Source organism: Miniopterus schreibersii (genome assembly GCF_964146895.1).
Source record: "Miniopterus schreibersii genome assembly, chromosome: 3".
Taxonomy (NCBI): domain Eukaryota; kingdom Metazoa; phylum Chordata; class Mammalia; order Chiroptera; family Miniopteridae; genus Miniopterus; species Miniopterus schreibersii.
Window position 1 is genome coordinate 54491116 of NC_138103.1, and position 23504 is coordinate 54514619.

Here is a 23504-nt window from a genome sequence, read left to right on the forward strand (position 1 = left end):
AATGCTGAAATGAACATAGGGGTGCACATATCTCTGCAAATACATGTTTTTGAGTTTTTCGGGTATGTACCCAGCAGGGGGATTGCTGGGTCATATGGTAGTTCTATTAATTTTTTTGAGGACTTACCAGATTGTTTTCCATAGTGGCTGTACCAGTCTGTATTCCTACCAGCAGTGAATGAGGGTTCCTTTTTCTCCACAACTTCTCCAACAAGTGTTATTACTTATCTTGTTGATAATAGCCATTCTAACAGATGTGATGTGGTATCTATCTCATTGTAGTTTTAATTTGCATTTCCCTAATTGCTAGGGAGATTGAACAACTATATCTGTTGGCAGTTTGTATCTTTTCTTGGAAGAGGGGTCTGTTCAGATCCTCTGCCCATTTTTTGATTGGGTTATTTGGTGTTGAGTTCTATGAGTTCTGTATATTTTTTGGATTTTAAACCTTTGTCAGAGTTATTGCTTGCAAATATCATCTCCCATTTGTTTGGCTGCCTCTTTGTTGTGTCGTTGGTTTCTTTTGCTGTGCAGAAGCTTTTTAATTTGATATAGTCCCATAGAAAAGTATCTGCCCATACACATGTGGTTTTATATATGGGATCTCAATTCTGTTCCATTGATCTGTGTATCTGCTTTCCTGCCAGTGCCATGCTGTTTTGATTATCATAGCTCTGTAGTATAATTTGAACTCAGGTAGTGTGATACCTCCAGCTTCGTTCTTTTTTCACAGGATTGCTTCAGCTATTCAGGGTCCTTTGTGGTTCCATACATACCTGATGATTTTTTTTTTGTTTTATTTCTTTAAAAAATGACATTAGTATTTTGATGGGGATTACATTAAATCTGTATATTGCTATGTTAATATAAGAATCAACAGTTTTAACTATGTTGATTCTCCCAATCCATGAACATGGGATATTTTTCCATTTTGTTGTATTTTTCAATCTCTTTTAAAAATGCTTTGTAGTTTTCAGTATATAGGTCTTTCACGTCCTTTGTTAAGTTCATTCTTAGGTATTTTATTCTTTTGGTTACAATTGCAATTTTTTTCTTCATTTCTTTTTCTGAAGTTTCATTGTCAGTATACAGGAAGGCAGTGGATTGTTGTACATTGGTTTTGTATCCTGCAACTTTACTGTATTTGTTTATTGTTTCTAATATTTTTTTGGTGGAGTCTAGAGTTTTCCATGTACAGAATTATGTCATCTGCAAAAATTGATACTTTTACTTCTTCCTTCCCAATTTGGATGCCTTTTATTTTTCTCTTGCCTTATTGCTCTGGCTAGGACTTCCAGCACTATGTTGAATAAGAGTGATGAGAATGGACATTTTTGTCTTGTTTCTGATTTTAGAGGAAAAGCTTTCAGTTTTTCCCCATTGAGTATAATATTGGCTGAGGGTTTATCATATATGTCCTTTATTATGTTGAGGTACTTTTCTTCTATTCCTATTTTATTGAGTGTTTTAATCATAAATGGATGTTTTATCAAACGCTTCTTCTGAGTCTATTGATGAGATCATATGATTTTTATCCTTTCTTTTGTTAATGTGGTGTATCACATTGATTGATTTGCATATGTTGAACTATCCTTGTCCCCCTGGAATGAATCCCACTTGATTGTGATGTATTACTTTTTTGATGTATTGTTTTATTCAATTTGCTAGTATTTACTTAGGATTTTTGCATTATTCTTTTTTAATACAGATTTTTTAAAAACATTTACAATTTGTCTTTTTTAATAGCTGGTGCTAAAGATTTTGAGGGAATAAAATTTTATTCAAAATAATAGTTCCATTTCAAAACAGACAAGGAGTCAATTGAACTTTAGTAATACCATATGTTAGTGATATATAATTGTTCTAAAATTTACTCAATACCAGTTCATTTTTTCTTATACTGCTTTCTCCACTAGGGCTTATTCATCAGCAAGACTCAAAATTTCTAATTAAATAGATGGAACTGTACTCTCAACATTATATTTGGAGAAAAATCCCCCCCCCCAAAATTATAAAACACAGTGATACTAAAAGTAGTTATAATATTTGTTCTCTTTTAATATTTTCTTTGTTATTTATTTAAAAATACATTGTTGATAAAAGAAGATTATATGCAACCAGGGCCTGTGTGTGATTATATGTTTATTACATACCAGTTCAAAAGCAGCCATCCTATGCAAGTTATAAACCATAATTATATAATAAGCAACTAAATTCATTGCTTCATCCAAGACTCAAAACACTGTCAATAACTTATATTGACCTATGTGTTTCTCCCCATCTCATGCTCCTCTCACCTTCCCAGAGGTAATCACTCTTCTGATGTTTTTCTCTTGATTTTTCTTATAGTTTCATCACCTAAATTGTGATACTAATAAATTATTTTAGTTTGTTTGTGAACTCTTTGTAAATAGTATTATACTGTATGTAGTTTTCTGAGATTTATTTATTCAACATTGCTTTTGGAAAATTCATCTATGTTTTATTTATTTATTTATTTATTTATTTATTTATTTATTTATTTATTAAATCTTTATTGATTTCAGAGAGAGGAAAGGAGAGGGAGAGAGATAGAAACATCAATGATGAGAGAGTCATTGATCGAGCCCGCAACTGGGCATGTGCCCCGACCAGGAATCGAACCCCGATCGCCTGGATCCTAGGTCCACGCTCAACCACCGAGCCACGCCCGGCCGGGCAATTCATCTATGTTTTAAAGTGCAGTTCTGGTTCATTCCTTTCACTGCCATTACTATTCATCTCTATTAATATACTACAGTATATCCGCCCTCCTGCAATTAGCCTTTTCCAGGTGTGATAGCCTGACTTGAAGATGGCCCCCAATGATCTTTGCTTCTTAAATTATACCTTTTTGTAGACTTGCTCCTACATTGAGTAGGGTTGCCCTCTGCGTCAGTAGAGTATGGAGGAAGTGATGGTGAGACTTTTGTGGCTTTCCTATTGCTTTCCTGACTATTTGGAGAAAGCCAGAAGCCATATCATGGTGATACTCAAGCAGACCTATGAAGAAACCCATGTGGGGAAGTTCTGAGGCTTCTAGCAACAACATTATGACTAATTCATCTGCGTGAATGAGCCATCTGTAGCTCCAATCAAACCTTCAGATGACTGTAGACCTTACCAGTATTTCTTGACTACAGCCTCATGAACCTGAGCCAGAACCTCCCTACTGAGCTGCTCCCAAATTTCTAATTCACAGAAACTGAGAGATTATAACTGTTTTTTGTTTTTGACAAATATATTTTGAGGTAACTTGTTATGCAGCTAAAAGAACTAGTAAACTGGCTTTTTTATTATGTGAACATTTTGTGAATGTTTTCATACCTCTCTCCAGATGTACATGTACAAGACCAGGTCGTGGACCAAGATATGAGATTTTTGGGTTGAAGATTATGATACTGTTTAATTTGGGAGATCTCATACCAATTTTTCCAAAGTGGTGGTACTGATTTATATTTTGATGAGTAATGTGAATCAGAATCTCCATTATACTCTATTCTTCTTAATTTTTGGTATTGTCAAACTCTAATTTCTTTCTAGTCTGGTGAGTGTGAAATAATATCTCATTACAGTTGTATTTTCTGCCCCAGCATTAAAACAGTAGTCTCTTTAACATGGATGGACCTGGAGAGTATTATGCTAAGCTAAATAAGCCAGTCAGAGAAAGACAAATATCACATGATCTCACTTATATGTGGAATCTAATGAACAAAATAAACTGACAAACAAAATAGATCCAGAGACACAGAAGCATGCAACAGAATGAGGATTTTCAGAGGGAAGGGGGAGAGGGAAGAGATCAACCAAAGAACTTATATGCATATATGCCTAACCCATAGACACAGACAGTAGTGCAGGAGAGGGCAGGAGTGGGGAGGAGGGCATCAATGGGGGGGGGGCATCTGTAATACTTTCAACAATAAAGATACATTTAAAAAAATAAATAAACAGCAGTCTCCTATATTTTTCTTCTAGAAAGTTAAAGTTTTGATTTTCACATATATGCCCATAATCCATCCCACTGCTACCACCATGTAATGTCAGTATATGGAGTGAGGTAGGAATTTAAGTTTTTTGCTATGCAGTTAAGCAGTTGTCCCAATTATTGAAAGGTTCATCCTTTTCGCAGTGATACGTCAGTGTCATCTGTGTCATATGAATCTGTTATGTGTATTTTTGGTGGAGTTTCATTCTATTCTGTTGGTCACTTTGTTTATTCCAATATTAATGACAAAGTATCTTAATTACTGTCATACCTAGTAAAGTAATTCTTTATATCATATTTTTCTTTAGGAGTGTCTTAGCCATTCTTGGCCATTTTTCTTCCATAGAACTTTCTTAAGTAACTTTTCAGAGTCTGTGAAAAAAACCTGTTGGGTTTGAGTGGAATTCTATTGACTCCATTTATCAATTAGAGGATATTGATATGTTCACAGTATTGAATATTTCTATCCATGAATATGGTGTATCTTTTTATATACTTCATGCAACGTTAACGTCTTTCAGTAACATTTTATCATATTCTGCTTATAGGTTTAACTTCTCTTTTGTTAGGTTTACTGTTACTATGTATGTTTCATTTTTTGTTATTATAAATTGTCTTAAAAACTTTTATAACCGATAGTTGCTGGTATTTATAAATACACTTCATTTTTATATATAAATCACATTAGCCATCTTGCTAAATTTTCTTTTTATTCCTAATAATATAGTTAGAGATTTTTCTTGTTTTTTGATTCCAGAAAATCCTGTTTGTTCATTTTTCTTGTTTTGTTGTTATTTAGTCATATCATCTGCAAATAATAATTTTGTTTTCCTATTTTCAATTTTTATACATTTTTATTTATTTTTCCATATCTTATACTGGCTTTAACCTCCAGAAAAACTTTGACTAGCAGTGGTAATAGTAAAGTGGTAATAATGGGCATTCTTTTCTGTTACCTGATTTTAAAGAGAATCTTTTTAATATATTACCAAGGAGACTGTTTTTTCTTTGTTTTTTTGTTTGTTTGTTTTGTACCCCTCTATCATGTTAAGGATTTTCCTTTTTATTCCTAGTTTGTTGTGACTTCTCTTCCAAAAATGTGTATCAAATTTTGTCAAATACTTTTTCTGCAGATATTGAAGTTATTATGGTTTTCTTCCTTTATGTTAATTTAGTTAATTTGTAGATATTCTGATATTTTGTAATGTATTTCCTTAGTTTAGTTATTTTCAACAGGTGGGTCTCTCAGAGGACTTGAATGTTCGAAATGGACTTTAATGTTCAAAGTGAAGTGTAGTTATAAAATTCTTGACTCTTATGGCTATAGGAAGAGATTCTACCACCTTGTGCTTATGTAGACAATAGTAATGAGAGCTATTTGGCATAGTGTGTTTTAGCATAGATCTAATAAATAAATGGCTTACTGTTTCACAAAGTGTCCTTGTCAGCACGACTTCAGTACCACAGAATTAATTTCCTGTAATTAATAGTTTGGCTAAGTGATGGTTGTCTTCGGTGGGGAAAAATATTTTGTGGGAGCAAGGAGGGTTCAAAGCTCTTTGCTTTTGAAATAAGAGAATTTTGCTGCTTCAAATCCTTTGTTAATTTAGGCAAGGTATGAATTGTGTGTATTGTTTTCTGAATAAAGTAAATAACCACTGTAACTAATATGGTAGCTTAAACAGGTTGCTTGAAGTTTCAAATTCCTAATTCTCTATTTTTAACATCAGATAATTGTACTTTCATAGCAATATAGAGCCTCCTCATATCTTTCTGAGTTCATTTCCTATTAGTCCCAGGATGTGGGTATTGTTGAAATACAGTACAGACATGAAATTCTAGAAAGCACTATCTCTTCATAAAGAAATGGGAAATTCTAGAAGCCAAATAGAAATTCATTCTGAAGGCACTTAAATAACATTCTTAGTTGTTAGCATATTTAAGTAAAGTCAGGCTCCACAGAGATTTTCCCCTTAAACAATAAGGAGTACACTGTCAGTAGGCATTAGATATGAGTGGAACTTAAGTGACTTATTTACAGTATACTGGTCTCCACAAAGCTTGACTTTGCCATTAAACTTTATTGCTGGTGTTATTAGTATAGCTTACTGGGCTGAAGAGTAAAGTGCTTGATTATATGCTTAAGTTTTTCTTCATTTTTTTTCTATAGTAAATGGTACGTTTCTCACTGTGAAGTAAGTACAATGTGTGGGTCAGTTGAAATAATAATAATAAAGCTATTACAAATTTCAACTCTTAAAAACTGGGTAAAAGTGGGGTGCTATTAGGTGGTATGTGGCCAAGGAATTAACTAAATAATGACCAAAATGAATCAGTGCTTCTGACCAGATTTTCATTAGAAGATATATGTAAGGGATAATGACAGCCCAGGGAGGCAAATTACCATTGACACAGAACCCTCAATACAAAGAACTAGAACAGGTTAGAGTTGAGCTCTTTGATTTACAAAAAACTTTATATATAATGTTCACCTTATATACCTAGGAAATAATGTGTTTGTCCCTAATGTCTAAGCAGAGCAGGCCGAGGTGGTTGCCAGCCTGGCTCTGGTGAGAGGGATGGTTGGAACATTTGAAGAGAGATGTTCTTTAAGTGAGTTGCCTGAAATCCATTTATCACACCTATTTCATGGAAGGAAATGAGAAGAGTGAGTGAGATGGTCAAGCCTCCTCCCTTTCGAAACTGTGCCTTGACCTTTAGTATTATAGCTATAGAGAAGAAGAGATGATGAGAGAGCCATTTAATACACAGAGCGACACACACTACAGTGCAAATGCATCTCTTTAGGACTACTGGAATCATCAATCACTTTAAAAAGAAACCATGCACCCTTTAGCAGTCACCCCTCATTCCCCCCCCCCCCCCATAAACTCCCCAAAACAATCTACTTTCTATTTCTGGGAATTTGTCTATTCTGGACATTTCATATAAGTGAAATTATACAATATGTGATCTTTTGTAACTGTCTTTTTTCACTTAGTATAATGTTTTCAAGGTCATTTATGTTGTAGCATGTTTCAATACTTTATTCCTTTTTTATTAATGAATAATATTCTGTTGTATGGATATACTACATTTTGTTTATCCCTTCGTCACTTGATAAACATTTAAGCTGTTTCTATTTCTGACAGTTATGAACATTTGTGTGTAAGTTTTGGTGTGGACATGTGTTTTCATTTCTTTGGTGTATATACCTAGAAGTGGAATTGCTGGATCATATGGTAAATCTATGTTTAACATTTTGAGGAGCTGCCAAACTGTTTTCTAAACTGGCTGCACCAGTTTACATCTCCACTAACAATGCATGAGGGTTCCAATTTCTCTGCATTCTCACCAACACTTGTGACTGTCTTTCTTGTTTATAGCCATGCTATAGGGTATGAAATAGTATCTTACTGTCTGATTTGCATTTTCCTAGTGACTAATGATATTGAACTTATATCTCCTTGCTCATTTGTATATCTTTGGAGAAATGTGTATTCATATCTTTTGTCCATTTTTTAAACTAGGTTGTCTTTTTATTGTTGGGTTGTCAGAGTTATTTTGGATATATCTTGCCTCTTAACATCAGGAGGTTTTTGTTTAACTTTCAGGGGGAAAAAAGCATTTAGAAAAGTACATTGTCACAGTTTGGATTTTTCAGAAGCAGTTGCTGAGACAAAATTTGGAGTGGATGATGTTTATTAGAGATGGAACTTGTGAAAAGGAGGACAATGGGATTGGTCAGAGGGAGAAGATGAACTTATTATAGGCCTGACAAAACCTTAGCCAACCTGCTGGCAGTGAGCTCTGGAGCCAATATTACCTCTCAGAGTTGTTCTGCATCAGGCTGAAATGGCTGGGCCTTCATATTCCCACTTGGCTCAGTCAGTGAGTGAGGGCCAACTTGAGGAAGGTATGACCTTGAGTGAAGCAACTCTACCTCTGAGAGGGGCTCTGGTGAGGTGAACTGCCGGAGGCTTTTTGCTGACTGAACTCCCTGCAGCTGAGCAGCAAGTTCCCCCTGAAGGGGCATCTGGAGAGTTCACCTTAGTGTCTACCACATGCATATTATATTTTAAAATCTGGTTTAGACCTTGAGTTCACGAAGCTTAGAAGAGTTGCTAGTAAGCATGTTTATGGAATAAGAAAACTGGGTACAGGCTTTGTGAATGTGTTATTACTGCTATTTTATGGTATTAGATACTTTGAAATCTAAGAAGGTAGCTTCTGCTTGTTCAATTGGGCCTGGAACTGTGTACATTTATAATATTAGTTGTGTTGTATTATTTATGTGTACCCTAGAATTAGAGTGTCTTAACTAGCTTATATGACATGTTTAACCAATAAAATAGAGGCTACTGTGTGTTTGACATATTCTGTGTTTCTAAAATTTTGAGCATATCTTCTTTTTGAGAATTATTTTTTCCTTGGCCTTAGCTCTGCTGTTTCTGCTTCATATTATGAAAACTTCATAAAAAACTACTTAAATTATTTTTTCTTGGGGGTGGGGTGGTGGTGGTGGTGGTGGTGGTGTTGGTGTTCCAAAGCTGAGAATTATCTTAAGAATTATCTTAGCATTGTCTTGCAGATATTCTGAAATGTTTGTATTTGATATTCCTTAACTTTTAACTCTTTCTTTTAGATTCTTTGTTTACCAAAGTATTATGAGGAATGATGGGTAGTAATTTTTATTAATCTGAATTCTGAATAGCAGACCAAAAAGACTAAGACAGTTTTGATAGATAGATAAATAATTAACTACCTCCAACTTGCTCAGACTCCAAATTGTAATACTTCCTGATAATATAAATTAGTACATGAGAGTGAAAACCTTCTATAGAATAAAAAAGCTGGAATTGTTTTTCTAGTCGAAGTTGAGTAGTTTGACTCCACCAGCATGGTTGTGTAGAAGGAGCTCAGAACAAAGTGTCAGAAGACCAGAGTTAGAGTTTTAAGTACCACTTACCATCTGGGTTGCCTTAACCAGGTTACGTATCTTCTCAAAGCCCGGATGCTGCATCTCTGTAAAATAGAGATATGTAAACTATGCCTACCCCTCCTAGTTGTGGTGATTACCTAATAAGATAATGGGTATTAAAGGACTTGGTGACTTTATGGCCAACATGTGCATTTAGGAGATAGTTGGAACAGTGTTCTTTGGACACAACTTTAATATAAATGAAGGTGGAGCTCACATATTGAACCTTTTCCAGGCATACATTTTAATAAGAGTGGAAAGAATATAAACAAGTTATATCACAAATTAAATTCTGTTATGATTATCTTCAATATAGTCTTGTAAACCTGTCAACTCAATAGCTATTTATTGTGGGACTTAATTATTTGTTTATAGAATTCACCCAAATGATGCACATCAAGAGTTTCTCATTCCTATACATTGGACTGACTTGGATATCTTTCTTAGAGTTTGAGCACAAACTAATTGCAACCAAATCAGTTTTTACTTATGTGGATTACAAATATTTGTAAAGGAACTTACGTTTTGCAAAATGTTTTTGTGTACATTCTTTCATATAATCTTCATAATCGTCCTCTAAAAGAGAAGTGGTTTTTTTTGTGTTGTTTGTTCCCATTACTTAGGTTAGAGAAGTTGTGACTTTCTCAGAGTCACTCACCTACTAGATGGTAGAATTGAGATAAAAAACACCTGTTTTTTTATTTTGTTTTATTTCATTTCAAACCTACCATATCACATTGCTTGGGAAACTAAGGAATTATTTTAGATAGGCTTGGATTGGAACCCTGTATTCCTAGTCTGAGCCAAATCTCAATCCAAACAGACATTACATTCTCTCCAGAATTCACCATTTTCTATGCACCAAAAGCCATTTTTACCCTGCGCTTTGTTGTCCAGGTCTTTTCCAGTACAATGCCCTCATTCTCCAGCCTTTTCCCCAGTGCCCATATGCCTGTGTACACACACACACACACACACACACACACATTCCAAAACATATAGTTTTTGCACTGTAGCCTAAGAACTGTAAGCTATAATAAGATATAAACAGTATAAACAATAATCATGGGATTATTCTGAACTAACCTTTGTTGATAAGCAGCTTTTGAGTAACATAGATATTTTAATGAAATTGAGTGGATCTTCTTGGTTCCTCACAAATCTCTGGTACGAACTCATGTACTGTAATTTTAGTTGCAAGTAGGCTATTGTGAGCTGGATTTCCAGAGCTTGACAGTGAGCAAAGATTCTTTGGGACCAAACCAGCTCTAGGAGTTCCAGGAATTAACACAGTTTTACTTGTCTTGTGAGATTTTGTGTACATTTATCATTGCTTTTAGAATGTGAGGTGGAAAGGCCTTCTGTTGCAAAAATCATCTCTATCTAGTTCCTGTTTATACTTGCCTAAAAACAAACACACCTAAAACTAAGGCTTCTGTGTATCTTTCTGTACGTTTTATAAGTGTTCAGGCCATATTTTGAGCAAACAGGGTAGTAAGAAATATTATGCTGTTTCATGTTTTAAAATGCTGGCTAGATAAAGATTACACATGACAAGTTACTTACAGCTTTATTTATACATACTGGATTCTCTGTTGGAATCATAGAAAGGAAGGAGATATGATAATTGCTTTGTGTAGTTCACAGAATGAAATCCCAAACTGAGATGTTTTGAATCTAGTTTATACTATAACCATTTCTAAGAAACCACATTTAAACAGCAGCGGTTATCATGAAGTATACAACATGTCAACTGTGTCCCAATTCATATCAGTAAAAACCTTCCACCACTTTATTCCCTATAACCTAACCTCCATCAGATAATACTAAATAAACTATGTCAAGAGCACATATTAATGTATATCAAATGTATCAAACAGCTTGCTGGCTGCATTTTCAGTAGTGTTTATCTGTGGTCATGCAGGTTATAACTCTGAATTTTTATTAGGGAAACTAAATTGAGAATTTTAAATGTTCCTGATTTAGTTTCACCAGCTGTGCCATAGCCATGGAAAATAACTGGAAAGGGTGAAAAAAATCTAACGCGTTAGAAAGCAACAGACAAGTAGCTTCTGCTTCATACTTACCTGCTTTGCATCTGCAATAACGTTTAGGGTCTCAGATGGAAATTAGTAGTCTCTTAACTTACATATCATCACTTCAGTGAATTGCAATGTGTATTTTTAGGTTTCTCCTATAGAATAGGAATATAGTTGTTAATTGATATTTAATATTGGGAACCTTGAAAATGATTCTTTAAAACGTGAATCCTTTCCCCCCTCTATCTTTTACTCATTTATTTGTAAATTTGACAAATACCGTTGAGGTCCAAATATGCCAGACATTGTGCTAGGGACAGAATGATACCTGTCCTCATGGAGATCAAAATTTACAGGGAGAATGTGTTATTAAACATTGTAGAGTATTTAGAGCTTTTTAAAAGCCTTATTGAGATATAATTGACATAGAGCATTATGTAAGTTTAAGGTTTACAATGTGCTGATTTGATGCACTATGCGTATATTACAAAATGATTACCACAATAAGGTTAGTTAACACATCCCTCACCTTATATAGTATATAGTTTTCACCTTTGTATGTGGGAAAAACTTCTAAGATCTACTTTCTTAGCAACTTTCAAGTATATAATACAGTATTACTAATTGTAGTCACCATGTATAAATCTTGAAAATGACTCTAGCACCAAAAATATTTTATAATTTCATTTTTGTTTAAACTGAAATAGTTGTATAAATTGTTCTGTTAGAAATCAGTCATGTTGATGCTAATGAAAAATAACTGAACAGTTTATATTTAGAAGAAATACTGAATTAGCAGAGTGATCAAGTAAAAATGCAAGAAGTTCCTTGTAGATAGTTAATTTAGTTGTGGAATTGTTAGCAAAGAGCACTGTGTGGAATCTCTCATTATGAACATTTCTCTTTAATTTGTATAATAAGGAGTCCCTGGTGAAACATGCATAAACTTGTGTAACTTTTAACAGATAAGACTAATTCTTGGATGTAAATAGATAGCCCTTACAAATGTTGCCTTTTTATAATAATGCAACTATCAGTCTAAGTCTTATATATTTTTTTAGTGGTTATTTGGCAGTTTGATTTGGCAGCTAGGGAGTAAGCCCTCACTCGGGCCATGTCTGTTTGACTCACCATTGCATCCTCATGTGTTGTACATTGTCCATCCTACAGACTGGAATATTCATTAAGGAACTATAGACACATTTTATTCATGTAGGATTCACAGAGTTTTAAGTTAACTTTCACAGAAGAAAAGTACATCCATGTTAAGTAAAAAGACTTTCCCAGTCAAAAATAGTCTTATATTCTAGTTACTGCTATTAGAAAACCTCAAACCATTGAGGAGCAGTAATGCTGCTAATAATAGCAATGATCAACTATACACAGCTTCTGTAATATTAATTCTCAACCACTGTTATATGAGCAACATTTATAAATGAGGAAACTGAAGATTTTGTAGATTAAGTGTCTTGTCCCTGACCCAGAGTCTGCTATTATTAAGTGGTGAAGCTGGGATACAATTAAAACAATGAAAAAATATAAGCCAACAGATATTGAGATCATAATTATGCATCAGGCACTGTACTGAATGTTTTACATTGAACCTCACTGTAACACTATGAGGCAGCATGATTATCAGTTTCATTTTACAAATGTGGAAAATGAGGCACAGAGAAGTTAGGTAATTTATCAGAGACACATGGCTAGTTAGTGGTAGAGCCAGAGTGCTCTTCCTCTTATACCACCCCACCTACATTTAGCATTGAGATAGGGCAGCATTGATTTATGACTCTTCGGAGCTTTCATAGTTTAAAAAGGTTATTTTTCAGTATTAATTTCTTAAAGTATTTTCTGCTACACTCTGCTGACTTTGAAAATGCCTCAGTTTTTAAAGATAATTATGAAATGTACCTCTGAATAGAAGCAGAGTTTTACTGAGTGGGTAGCAAATCATTTGGGTTCCTTAATCAGAGGAATATTCAGTCTTCTTTTATTGTTGTCATGAATGGAATTTTTATATAATTTCATTAACAGTTGTGGATTGACTAAATTAGTTTAATTTTTCCATTGTATGTGTTGCATTTTTTTCTTTTAATTTAGAAGTAGTTTTTTCTTTCTTCCTTTTTTTTTTTTTTTTTTTTTACTGTTCATGGTAACCCTGTGAAAGGCATCTATTTATAGTTTAAATGCAGAATTAGGCTTTGATAAAACAAATTTTATTAGTGTTCATTGACTGCCATTTGTAGAGTATGGTTTCCAGACAGTGAATGTAACATAGTTTCTTTTTTTTAAAAATTAGTTTTATTGGGATAACATTGGTTAATAAGATTATATAGGTTTTCCATGATACGTGATCTTTATATTCCATTGTGTGCCCACCACTTAAAGTCAAATCATCTCTGCCACCATATATTTGGCTTCCTTTACCCTTTACTACCCTCCCATCCCCCTTCCCTCTGGTAACCACCATACTGTTGTCTGTGTCTGAGTTTCAGTTTTATATCCCACATATGAGTGAAATCATATGGTTCTTAGCTTTTTATGTCTGACTTATTTTGCTTAGCATGATATTCTCAAGGTCCATTCACGCTGTTGCAAACAGCAGTATTTCATCTTTTCTTATGGCTGAGTAGTAGTCCATTGTATGTATGTGCCACACCTTCTTTCTCCAATCATCTATCAAAGGATACTTTGGTTGTTTCCATAGTTTCATTTTTAAAAGGGATAATTTTTCCTTTAGAGTTGTATTTTGAATTATATTAGAGGAAACTTATAGCTACCTTTTGTATTTATTTATTTTTCTCCTTCTGATTGCATGTTCCAGGAGAAGACATTCTGACCTTGTAGAGGGCATATGCTTACAATATATTAAAATAAACTTCAAGTTTTTGAAATTACTTGGAGATTTTTAAATTAGATAATAAAGAACTAAAGCTAAATAGTAAGTTTAGCTAAATTCAATTCAGTAACACTAGGTATCTGTATGTACTATAAGGTATTGTGTTTGGCAACATGAGAGATGTGAAGATGAAAAAACTTGATACCTCTTTCCTGGGGCTTGTAATCTGTTAGCTGACCCAGATAAATACATAAATAACTACATTGCAAGGCAGGCTTTGATAAGTACTGTAGTATAGATATCAACAAAGTGCAGTGGGAAATCAGGGTAGAGAGATTAATCTCAACTGGGAGGACCAAGGAAGTTTTCATGGAGTAGGTAGGATTGAGTAGAGCTTAATTTATTGCTTTCATTCATTCTAGACTGTCTTCTGAAGATTGATGTCTATTTCCTTGAGCTCTTTAATTTTGTGCCCAATTTGGATAAGCATGGCACAAATCCAGCAGGGAGGTCCAGATGAAAAAGAAAAGACTACAGCACTGAAAGGTACACACTTAATTTGCTTTTTTAGGATATTTTCATTTTGCCTGATGAAGGTATAGGAATATTCAGGTGGCCTGCCATTTATTTCAATTCTAAAATAAAAATAGTACTTACTCTGTTTGTAATTACTTGTATCCCTCACAGCAACTATCTCAGTGTCTGAGATATAGTCTGTACTCAGTAAATAAATCATGGAATCATGTAATTTTACATCCAGAATTCTTAACATTTTTCTTATTCAAGGCCATATAAATTTTTGGTAAAACTAACACTATAGATAGTGCCCTTATCATATTTTTATTGCTTCCAATGTCATACTAATTTAGGGTAGTGATCTGCCTAATCCTGCATTTTATCTTTGTGGCATTGGCACTGGGGATATTTTATGAGAGGCCTTTCATGTTAACAACTCAGAAGGAATCTGCCTTAGACATTCTTTGGGATTTTTGAGTTCTAGGCTTAAAAACAAAAAAACAAACACAAAGAACCTGCTATGTAAAATAATTTTACCTCTAAAAAAGTATTAATTATGGACCTCTAAGTTTTCTTTATTATCATATATTTCAGTCTAACTGTCTAGTGACTTGCCCAAGATCAGATTATCTAAGTAACTTGTGCAGGGTCTCACAGTTACTTTCTTTGGTGGTGGAAAAAATATCTTATGTGTTTTCTAAATGTTGAGATGCCAGCTATGCCAGATGATAAAAATCTCTTTTATGTGATTCAGCATAGTCCATCTGGTCTTCAAGATGCTTTGTAGGAGATGTCCCACCTGAGTATGTACCAGACCATCTTGGCTATGGCCTCTGAATCCCTAGCTGCTGTTTTGCCCTGCTGTGGCAGGCTGGATGATAAAGATACCTCAAGAGTCTCTCTTACTGCCTTCTTTTATCTCTTTTTATGAAAGCCTAACGAATACATAGGATAAAGCAACCTGTTGCCTCACCTTGTACCTGCTTTTAGAGCAAATGATCTGTTAAAGGAATGGTGTAACTAGCCCTTACCTACCACACTTTCTTACCTACAACAGTGGAAAATAGCTAAGAGCATTGCTTTCTCCTCACAAATGTGACATCTTGGATTGGGGTGGTAGCAGAAGGGATGATAAAGAATGGACAGATTCTGGTTAAGTTTTGAAGGAAGAGATGACATGACATAATTCATTGTTGGATTAGACATGAGATATTAAGAAAACAACTAAGATAACTTTGAAGGTTCTTGTCCTAAATAGCTATAAGACAGGCACCATTAATTAGATTTAAAAAAAAAAAAAAATTGGGAAAAGCTGATTGCAGTGGCCATGGTTGTAGTGGAAAGTAAAATTTAGCTTTTAAATGTATTAGATATTAAACTAAGATGCTCCCTAAACATGAAGGTAGAGAAGTTGAGTATGGAGTTTGGGAGAGCATTTGGATTAGAGATAATAGTTTTGGGAATCATTAGCATGGAGATAATATTTAAAGTTATGGTCATGATTGAGATCATCAGGGATGTGAATGTAGGCAGAATAGAGGAGACATCTGAAGATTCAGCCCTAGGGCATCTCAACCTTAGGGTCAGGAAGATAAGGAGGAGCCAGTTTAAGAGGCTGAAAATGAATTTCTAGTAAGATAGGCTGAGAACCAGGAGCAAGAGAGAGAGATCTAGAACCTCAGATGAAGAAAATGGGAATAATTAAATTAGCCGTGATTATGAGTCAGGTTAGATGAGGACTGAAAGTATTATGGATGTCCCTCTTTTTTACCCCCATTGACCCCCCTCCTCCCCATTCCCACACTATTGTCTGTGTCCATGGGTTATGAATATGTGCATATAAGTTCTTTGGTTGATCTCTTCCTGCCCCACCCCCCTTTCCTCTGAGATTTGTCAGTCTGTTGCATGCTTTCATGCCTCTGGATCTATTTTGTGTGTCAGTTTATTTTGTTCATTAAATTCCACATATAAGGGAGATCATGTGATATTTGTTTTTCTCTGATTGGCTTATTTTGCTTAGCATAATAATCTCCAGGTCCCTCCACATTGCCTCAAAGGATAATAGGTCCTTTTTTTAACAGCTGAGTAGTATTCCATTAATGTACCATAGCTCTTTTTGTTCACTCATTTACCGATGGGCACTTGGGCTGTTTCCAGATCTTAGCTATTTAAATAATGCTGCTATGAGCATAGGGATGCATATATTCTTTCTTATTGGTGTTTCAGGCTTCTTAGGATATATTCCTAGAAGTGCGATCACTGGGTCAAATGGCATTTCCATTTTTAATTTTTTGAGGAAACTCCACACTGTTTTCCATAGTTGTACCAGTCTGCATTCCCATCAGCAGTGTACTAGGGTTCCTTTTTCTCCACATCCTCACCAGCACATGTCATTTGTTGATTTGTTGATGGGAGCCATTCTGACAGATGTGAGGTGATACCTCATTGTCATTTTAATTTGCATGGCTCTGATGATTAGTGATGTTGAACATTTTTTTCATACATCTCTTGGCCATCTGTATTGTCCTCTTTGGAGAAGTGCCTATTCAGGTCTTCTACCCATTTTCTAATTAGATTGTTTGTCTTCTTTTTGTTGAGTTCTATGAGTACTTTATTTATTTTGGAAATTAACCACTTATCAGATGTATCATTGGCAAATAAGTTCTCCCATATAGTGGGTTCCCTTTTCATTTTGATGCTCGTTTCTTTTGCTATGCAGAAGCTTTTTATTTTGATGTAGTAAGAGTAGTAAGAGTAAACATTCTTTCTTTGTAGGCTAGTGGTAATAGTGAATGGCACCACTCCCATTTTTAATCCTTAATTTCCAGACCTGTGAATACAGGTGCCTGAGCAAAGAGGCTGACTGGTATCCATAGAATGAGTCATCCTACCCATTGATTATTAAAATATTTTATTGAACATTCATTTGGGAAACAAATATCTTCACATTTGTTGCTCATTCAGAGAGGTCTGTTCACATACCTCTTCGCCATATTTCCTTGCCACCAATTGTCTAATATGTTCATTTCATCCCTGACCATCCAGCCAAACCATTGGCCACAGCCCATGAATCAATATATAATCACACATCTGGCCATATTTCTTTCTAAGCAAACTGAACAGCCAGGTGCACTGCTCTCAATTCTGCTCACTGGGAGAATTTCCCTACATCACTGTCCTTCAGGGATGTCCCAGAAAGGGGCTCTAGTGCTTCAGTTGCCCACTTTTGGGTGGTGCTTCAATATCGTGCAGAACTATCTGTAAACCAGACCTGAGTTTGTGTAGGAACCCAACTGATGGTAGGAGCTTCCCATGAGGGGTTCCTGCCGATAGATAAAAGGTGGGGCAGTAGGAGTGGCCACCATAGGCATTTGGGAGACTTCATTTAACTGCCTTCAGGGCCTGCTCAGTCCTGATCACATATAAACCACTTCCATTTGATGATGGAGTGCTGTTGTACCCACTCAACTTTATGACTTGGTGGGTTAGCTAACACCTAGTTCATGCTGAGCAGCTAAGATCACATGATAACTTGGTAGCCCATGATTAAGCATTCAGTCTCTACAAAGGACCAGTAGCAGACTAACAGCTGTTTCTTAAAAGGAGAGTAGTTATCTGTAGTGGATGGCAGGGCTTTGCTCCAAAATCCTTAGGGCCTGTGCTTTGATTCATTGAGAGGGGCCTGCCAAAGATTCCAAACAGCATCCTGATCTGCCCCTGACACCATTGGATCTGCTGGATTATATGGCTCAAGTAGCAGAGCAGCACACACAGCTGCAGAGCTTTCTCTTATTCTGGACAGCATTTCAGATAAATGGACCAGAGTAACACACCCAAATGAGGACTTTGTTGCCTCCAACATCCAAAGAAACCTGATAGGCATTGTGCCTCTTTTTCAATTTGTAGGAAAGGCCGTTGCAACAACTTATCCTTCACCTTGACATGAGATATCTTGACATGACCCACATCATTGGACCCCTAGGAATTACACTGGAGTGGAAAGCCCCTGAATTTTTGTCATTTATTTCTTACCCTCTGACAACCAAATGTCTTGCCAATAACTCTGGATTGTTGTTACTTCTTGATTACTAGATCCAATCAATATAATGGCATTCATGTATTGGACCAGAGTTATATCATATTGAAGGGAAAACTGATCAAGATAAAGCAAACTAAATTATGACTTAGTTTAATAACTACAGAGTGAGTTCAGGAACCCACTGTGAGATGAATCTGAGCTAAAACTCCATTGAATACCTGTCCTCCATAAACCCCTACTCTGATGAACCTCAGTGACCTTTTGAGTTTCCTGGAATTAGTTTCATTTCAGAGCCAGTGTCCATAAGTCTGTGAAAGGTTTGATTATTTCTTTTTCCCCGATGCAGTTATCTTGGTATAAGGCCTTTGGTCCCTTTTGGGGAAGAATGGGAGAAAACTGTGTACTTTTTGGCACTATTCCTGAGTCATTCCTTAAGGGATTCGGCCCCTTCTTCTCCCAAGTTGTTCTGGGTCTGTAAGCTGGCTTAAGTCTGGGAATTGATTGTGACCATTTTTTATTCAGGTTAGACTTTTGTTCATTTGACCTAGAACTTTTCTGTTTATACATATCAAGTAAGAATTTAGTAGGCTCCCTATCTTACTTCTAGGAACAACATGTTCAACTAGCCAATGCCATAGGTATGTGTGAGTCAGACTATTCTGATTGCTGCTTTGACTCTGCTGTCCATTCCGGTAACCACGCCCACCTTACCTTTGGTGGGAGAGTGCTCCCACTTGGCTGCTGCCACCCTAGGAACCAGTTACTCCCATTTCATTTATGTTTCTTAATTCAATGACTTTAGTTCCCACTCTAAGGTCTAGCATAAGAGAAGAGCCATCAGGGAGCTCTTTAAGGATTCCAGGGTTCTCATCACAGATTTATTTCTCATAGCAGTGGTGAAAAGTATGTTTCTGGACCCTTCCAGGGTGGGTGAGTAGGTCTTCAGTGACAAATCCACTTTAATACTCCTGTCTCCCCATACCTTTGAATTGTTCCCTTTACATTAAACCAAAACATATCCACTCATTGTGGACCACCTTTTGGTTCATATTTAAGCCAACCAATCAAACAAACTGTTAGAGCCCTTCCTAACTCCCCAACCTGCAATATTAAATACAGAATATATGTCAGTGAGCCTGTATCAAGGAAGCTTATCTGATGTTCCTTCCACCATTATCCCATACCCTTAATATTTTTTCCACACATGTTCCTGGATTTCCCCGTGTATAAATTTTTGTTTTATTCAGACCTTCAGTGGATCAGACGAGGTTCATCCTTATTGGAGGAAGGCATTTTGCTTCACTCAGTCTACAGATTCAAATGTTAATCATTCAGAAACACCTTCACAGCCATACTCAGAATAATGTTTAACCAAATATGTGGGCCCCCCATGGCCAGTCAGGTTGACACATTAAATTAATCGCCATACCATTCATCCCGGGTTGTTTCCACCTTTTGGCCGTTGTGAATAATGCTTTTGTGAACATGGGTGCACAGATATCTGTTTGAGTCGTTGTTTTCAATTCTTTTGGGTACCAAATGCTATTTTTATCCAGTTATTGTGTGTGCTTAGCTGAAGTTTAGAATTCTAGTTGCTGAATCACTTTAGTCACCAGAGGCATGTTTTAGGAAAAAACAGTTTTGTCACATCTGATGCATGTTTTATGGGTTTGGTTGTGCTGTATTTTGTAGGTGATTGAAGGGATTGTCAATGAAAATGTTTTATTATGCTTGAATTTTACCTAAGTTAGTGTTTTTGGGACCTAGTCTCTGTGTGTAAATACAGTTATACAGTATTGCTTTCCTTTTACAAAGCAGAAAGAGAGTCTGACAGTTTCTTTCTACATGTTTCCTCAACGCTAATGAAGTAAAAAATATCTGTATTTTGCTCTCTAGTTAACAGAGAAGTTTGAGGAATGCCTATTTATTTAGTTGTTCATTTTATCATTTGAGCAAAGTGAAAGCATATTTCTGTACTAATTACTATTTATTCTTTATAAGGTAATGAAGAGAGGGGGCTGAATATTTTAGGATTGATAGGGCACATAGAATAAGTGTGGTGATTTTGAAAGAGCACTGAGTTAGGTATTGGGAAATACATTATTTTACTAAGCCCACTTTACTGTTAAGGTATAATTTTGGACAAGCCATGTTACTTCTCTGAGCTCACCTCCTGTCTGAAAGACAGTGACTATGATAATATGTGCTGCTGTTTCATAGGGTCATGGTGATCAAATGAGGTAAAGTATGTGAAACCTTTTCTACCTGGTGGAAAGAGAAAATGGCTCTTAGACATAATACATCTGCTTATATATTGGCTGGTTTCTGTATTTCTGATTAAAAGATTTCTAAGGTTTGAACTGTGGAAAATGACTGTGAAGTGAAGAAATCCGATTTTGCCCAAGAACCTCAACTCATTGGAAGGCGAGAAGTGAGAATCTTCTAGCTACTCCAAGACAATTTGTGACATTAAAGTATCTTCCATTTTACTCTGCTTTGTACAGATTACATGGTTTTCACAACTTTACTAATGAATCAGAAATTTGTCAGCACATATCCTATTTTTTGCCTGGTGTGCATATTATGTGACATTTTCCTTTTACTAGAGAATTTGCAAAATTTTTCTTTAATGTTTACATGTTTTAGATGGTATATTTTTTGTAAATTTAGGTTTATTTGGTATAGCACTTTGAAGAGTACTGAACAATGATTTTTTTTATACATTTTTTGTTGGCTTACACAGAGAGAGAGACTGGAGAGTTGAGGTAGACAAATTTTTTCTTTAGCATATTTTGATGAGCCATACAGATGGATTTGGTATATCTTTGTGAGAAACAGAAATAAAGTGTTACTTCTGAGATACTTCTTTTGTAGAAAAAGGGACTAGTTTGCTTTAGTACCTATCCAAGGAGCTTTTTCTCATCGGGAACTTGAGTTACAATGAAAACTCTCAAAACTTAAACTTTTTTTTTATAAATATTTTTGGAATTGAATAAATTTGAAGTTTATCTTTCTATTTTTCTGAGTTTCGATATGACTTTTTGATGACTTATAGTGAGCAATTTGCCTCATCCCATAATATGAGCCAAAAGATATTAAAGGCTTCCAGACAGACTGATTCTAGGGCTGGGGAGGGAAAACACAAGATAAGCCTGGAGCATCTTGTAGTAGCAGAAAGTAAGGAAATGTTCAAAAACAAAAAGATGAAAAAGCATGTTAAAGGGGTCTGAGAGCCAAGTGAAAGAGCTTACAGCGGCCAACACTGCAAAAATTTGAGCAACTAAGTAAATGATGTAGTATTTTATTGTAACCCAAAGTATATAGTAAATATCAATGAATCCATACTGATACAAATAAATGATTGAATAAATATGTAAATGGGTGAAGAGAGACAAGTCTTCCACACAAAAGAATTACAAATAATATTTGTAGATGCTCTCTACTCCAGGAGATAGAGCATAATTCCTCCTCTCCATTTCTGAGAGTGGGCTAGACTTAGTCACTTACAAGAATAGATTGTGAAAAGGGAAAAACAGTAGCTTCATCGTGAAGAAGTCTGGCAAACACTGCCTTAACCAACTGATGAAGGTTTACACCTGTGATGTGATGAGAAGGGCAGCTAATCTCTGCAATAGTCTTTCTAAAACTTATAACCCTAGTATAATCACACACAAAAACAGACATTTAAATCGAGGGTCATTCTATGAAATACTTGATTAGTACTCCTCAGAACAGTCAAGATCATGGAAAAGAAGCAAAGACTAAAAACTGTCACAGACCAGACATAATGAATACTTGCAGTGTGGTCTAGTGGATGGAATCCTGGAACAGAAGATGGACATTATGGGAAACTGATGAATAATAGCATCTGGGCTTAGTTAATAGCAATGTACCAACATTGGTACCATTTTAACTCCATATGTTAACGATGGGGAAGCTGGGTGAAGGGAATGTATAATACCTGTACTATCTTTCAACTTTTTTGTAAATCTAAAATGATTCCCAAATAAAATGTTTATTTTAAAGAATCTTGTTCACAATTTTTTTGATCATATAAAATCAAATGATGTGAAGAATAAAAACTGGTTTGTGTTAACCATTTTATTCAGTTATCATTTTTTTAATATTCTAATTTTCCCCTAAAATGAAATAATAAGCTATATTTGCCACTATTTAGATTTATAAATTTTCATACCCATAAACAGTAGTTTCATTTATATTTTAAAATTTAGTGACCTTTTAAAAGTCATCTTAATATCTGAAACTTTTAAAACAATAAAAGGAGGTTAATGAAGTACAAATTAATAGCCGTATATTTTGAAGGGAAGAAGTTGATAATTTCCTATAGTGGTGTTTAGGATCTGATTTATGATTGTTCTGAGAATTATACTTTTGAAAGTTCTTATGTTAAGGTTGATAATGTACTTCATTATAATATAGCACTCTAGGGGCTTAGAAATTTAATAGCATTGTCAGTTATGGCAACATATAAAAGTAATCTAATAAAACAGAAAAATACTTTACAGGATAAACTTTGTTAACTATGAAAATGAATATAAATAAATTTCTTATCATTTTTTTCTAGATTTATTATCTAGGATAGATTTGGATGAACTAATGAAAAAAGATGAACCACCTCTTGATTTTCCTGATACCCTGGAAGGATTTGAATATGCTTTTAATGAAAGTAAGTGGTATATACTACATACAATACTTATTTAACAATGCTAATAGACTCACAGGACAGATGTTATTTGCTACTTTTATGTGCTCGCAAGAATGTTTTATGTATTTCTTTTGAGAAATAATATATAATCCTTTCATGGTGAAATTCTTCACTTAATTAAAAGAACCAAGTCATAATTTCCCATAAATTGTCAAGTCACTTAAACCAATGGACATGAATTAGATGCGGCTTAGGTATTTCAACCCTGAGCATTCAACTCCCTGGTATCCATTTGGAATTCCCAATTATAGTATATAGACATATGCTACTGTTTCACATGTTATTTAAAATGAAGTGACTGGCAGTAATTATCTGTGATATTTTAAAACATAATGCTCAATTTTCTGTGACTTTTTTA

At 35.0% G+C, this 23504-nt stretch overlaps 1 protein-coding gene across 5 annotated transcripts in view; it reads left to right on the forward strand.

The window, feature by feature from the left end:
• Positions 1–23504, forward strand: part of ARB2A (ARB2 cotranscriptional regulator A) — a 308143-nt gene that overhangs the window by 8884 nt on the left and 275755 nt on the right. For 3 of the 5 annotated variants that reach the window (XM_081132496.1, XM_081132498.1, XM_081132499.1), the window contains exons 2-3: positions 14288–14411; positions 23006–23107. In XM_081132496.1, the coding sequence (XP_080988622.1) occupies positions 14306–14411; positions 23006–23107 (208 nt within the window). In that variant the 5' untranslated portion in view covers positions 14288–14305. The remainder of the gene's footprint in view (positions 1–14287; positions 14412–23005; positions 23108–23504) is intronic. The other 2 variants (XM_081132497.1, XM_081132500.1) reach the window with 1 other exon arrangement.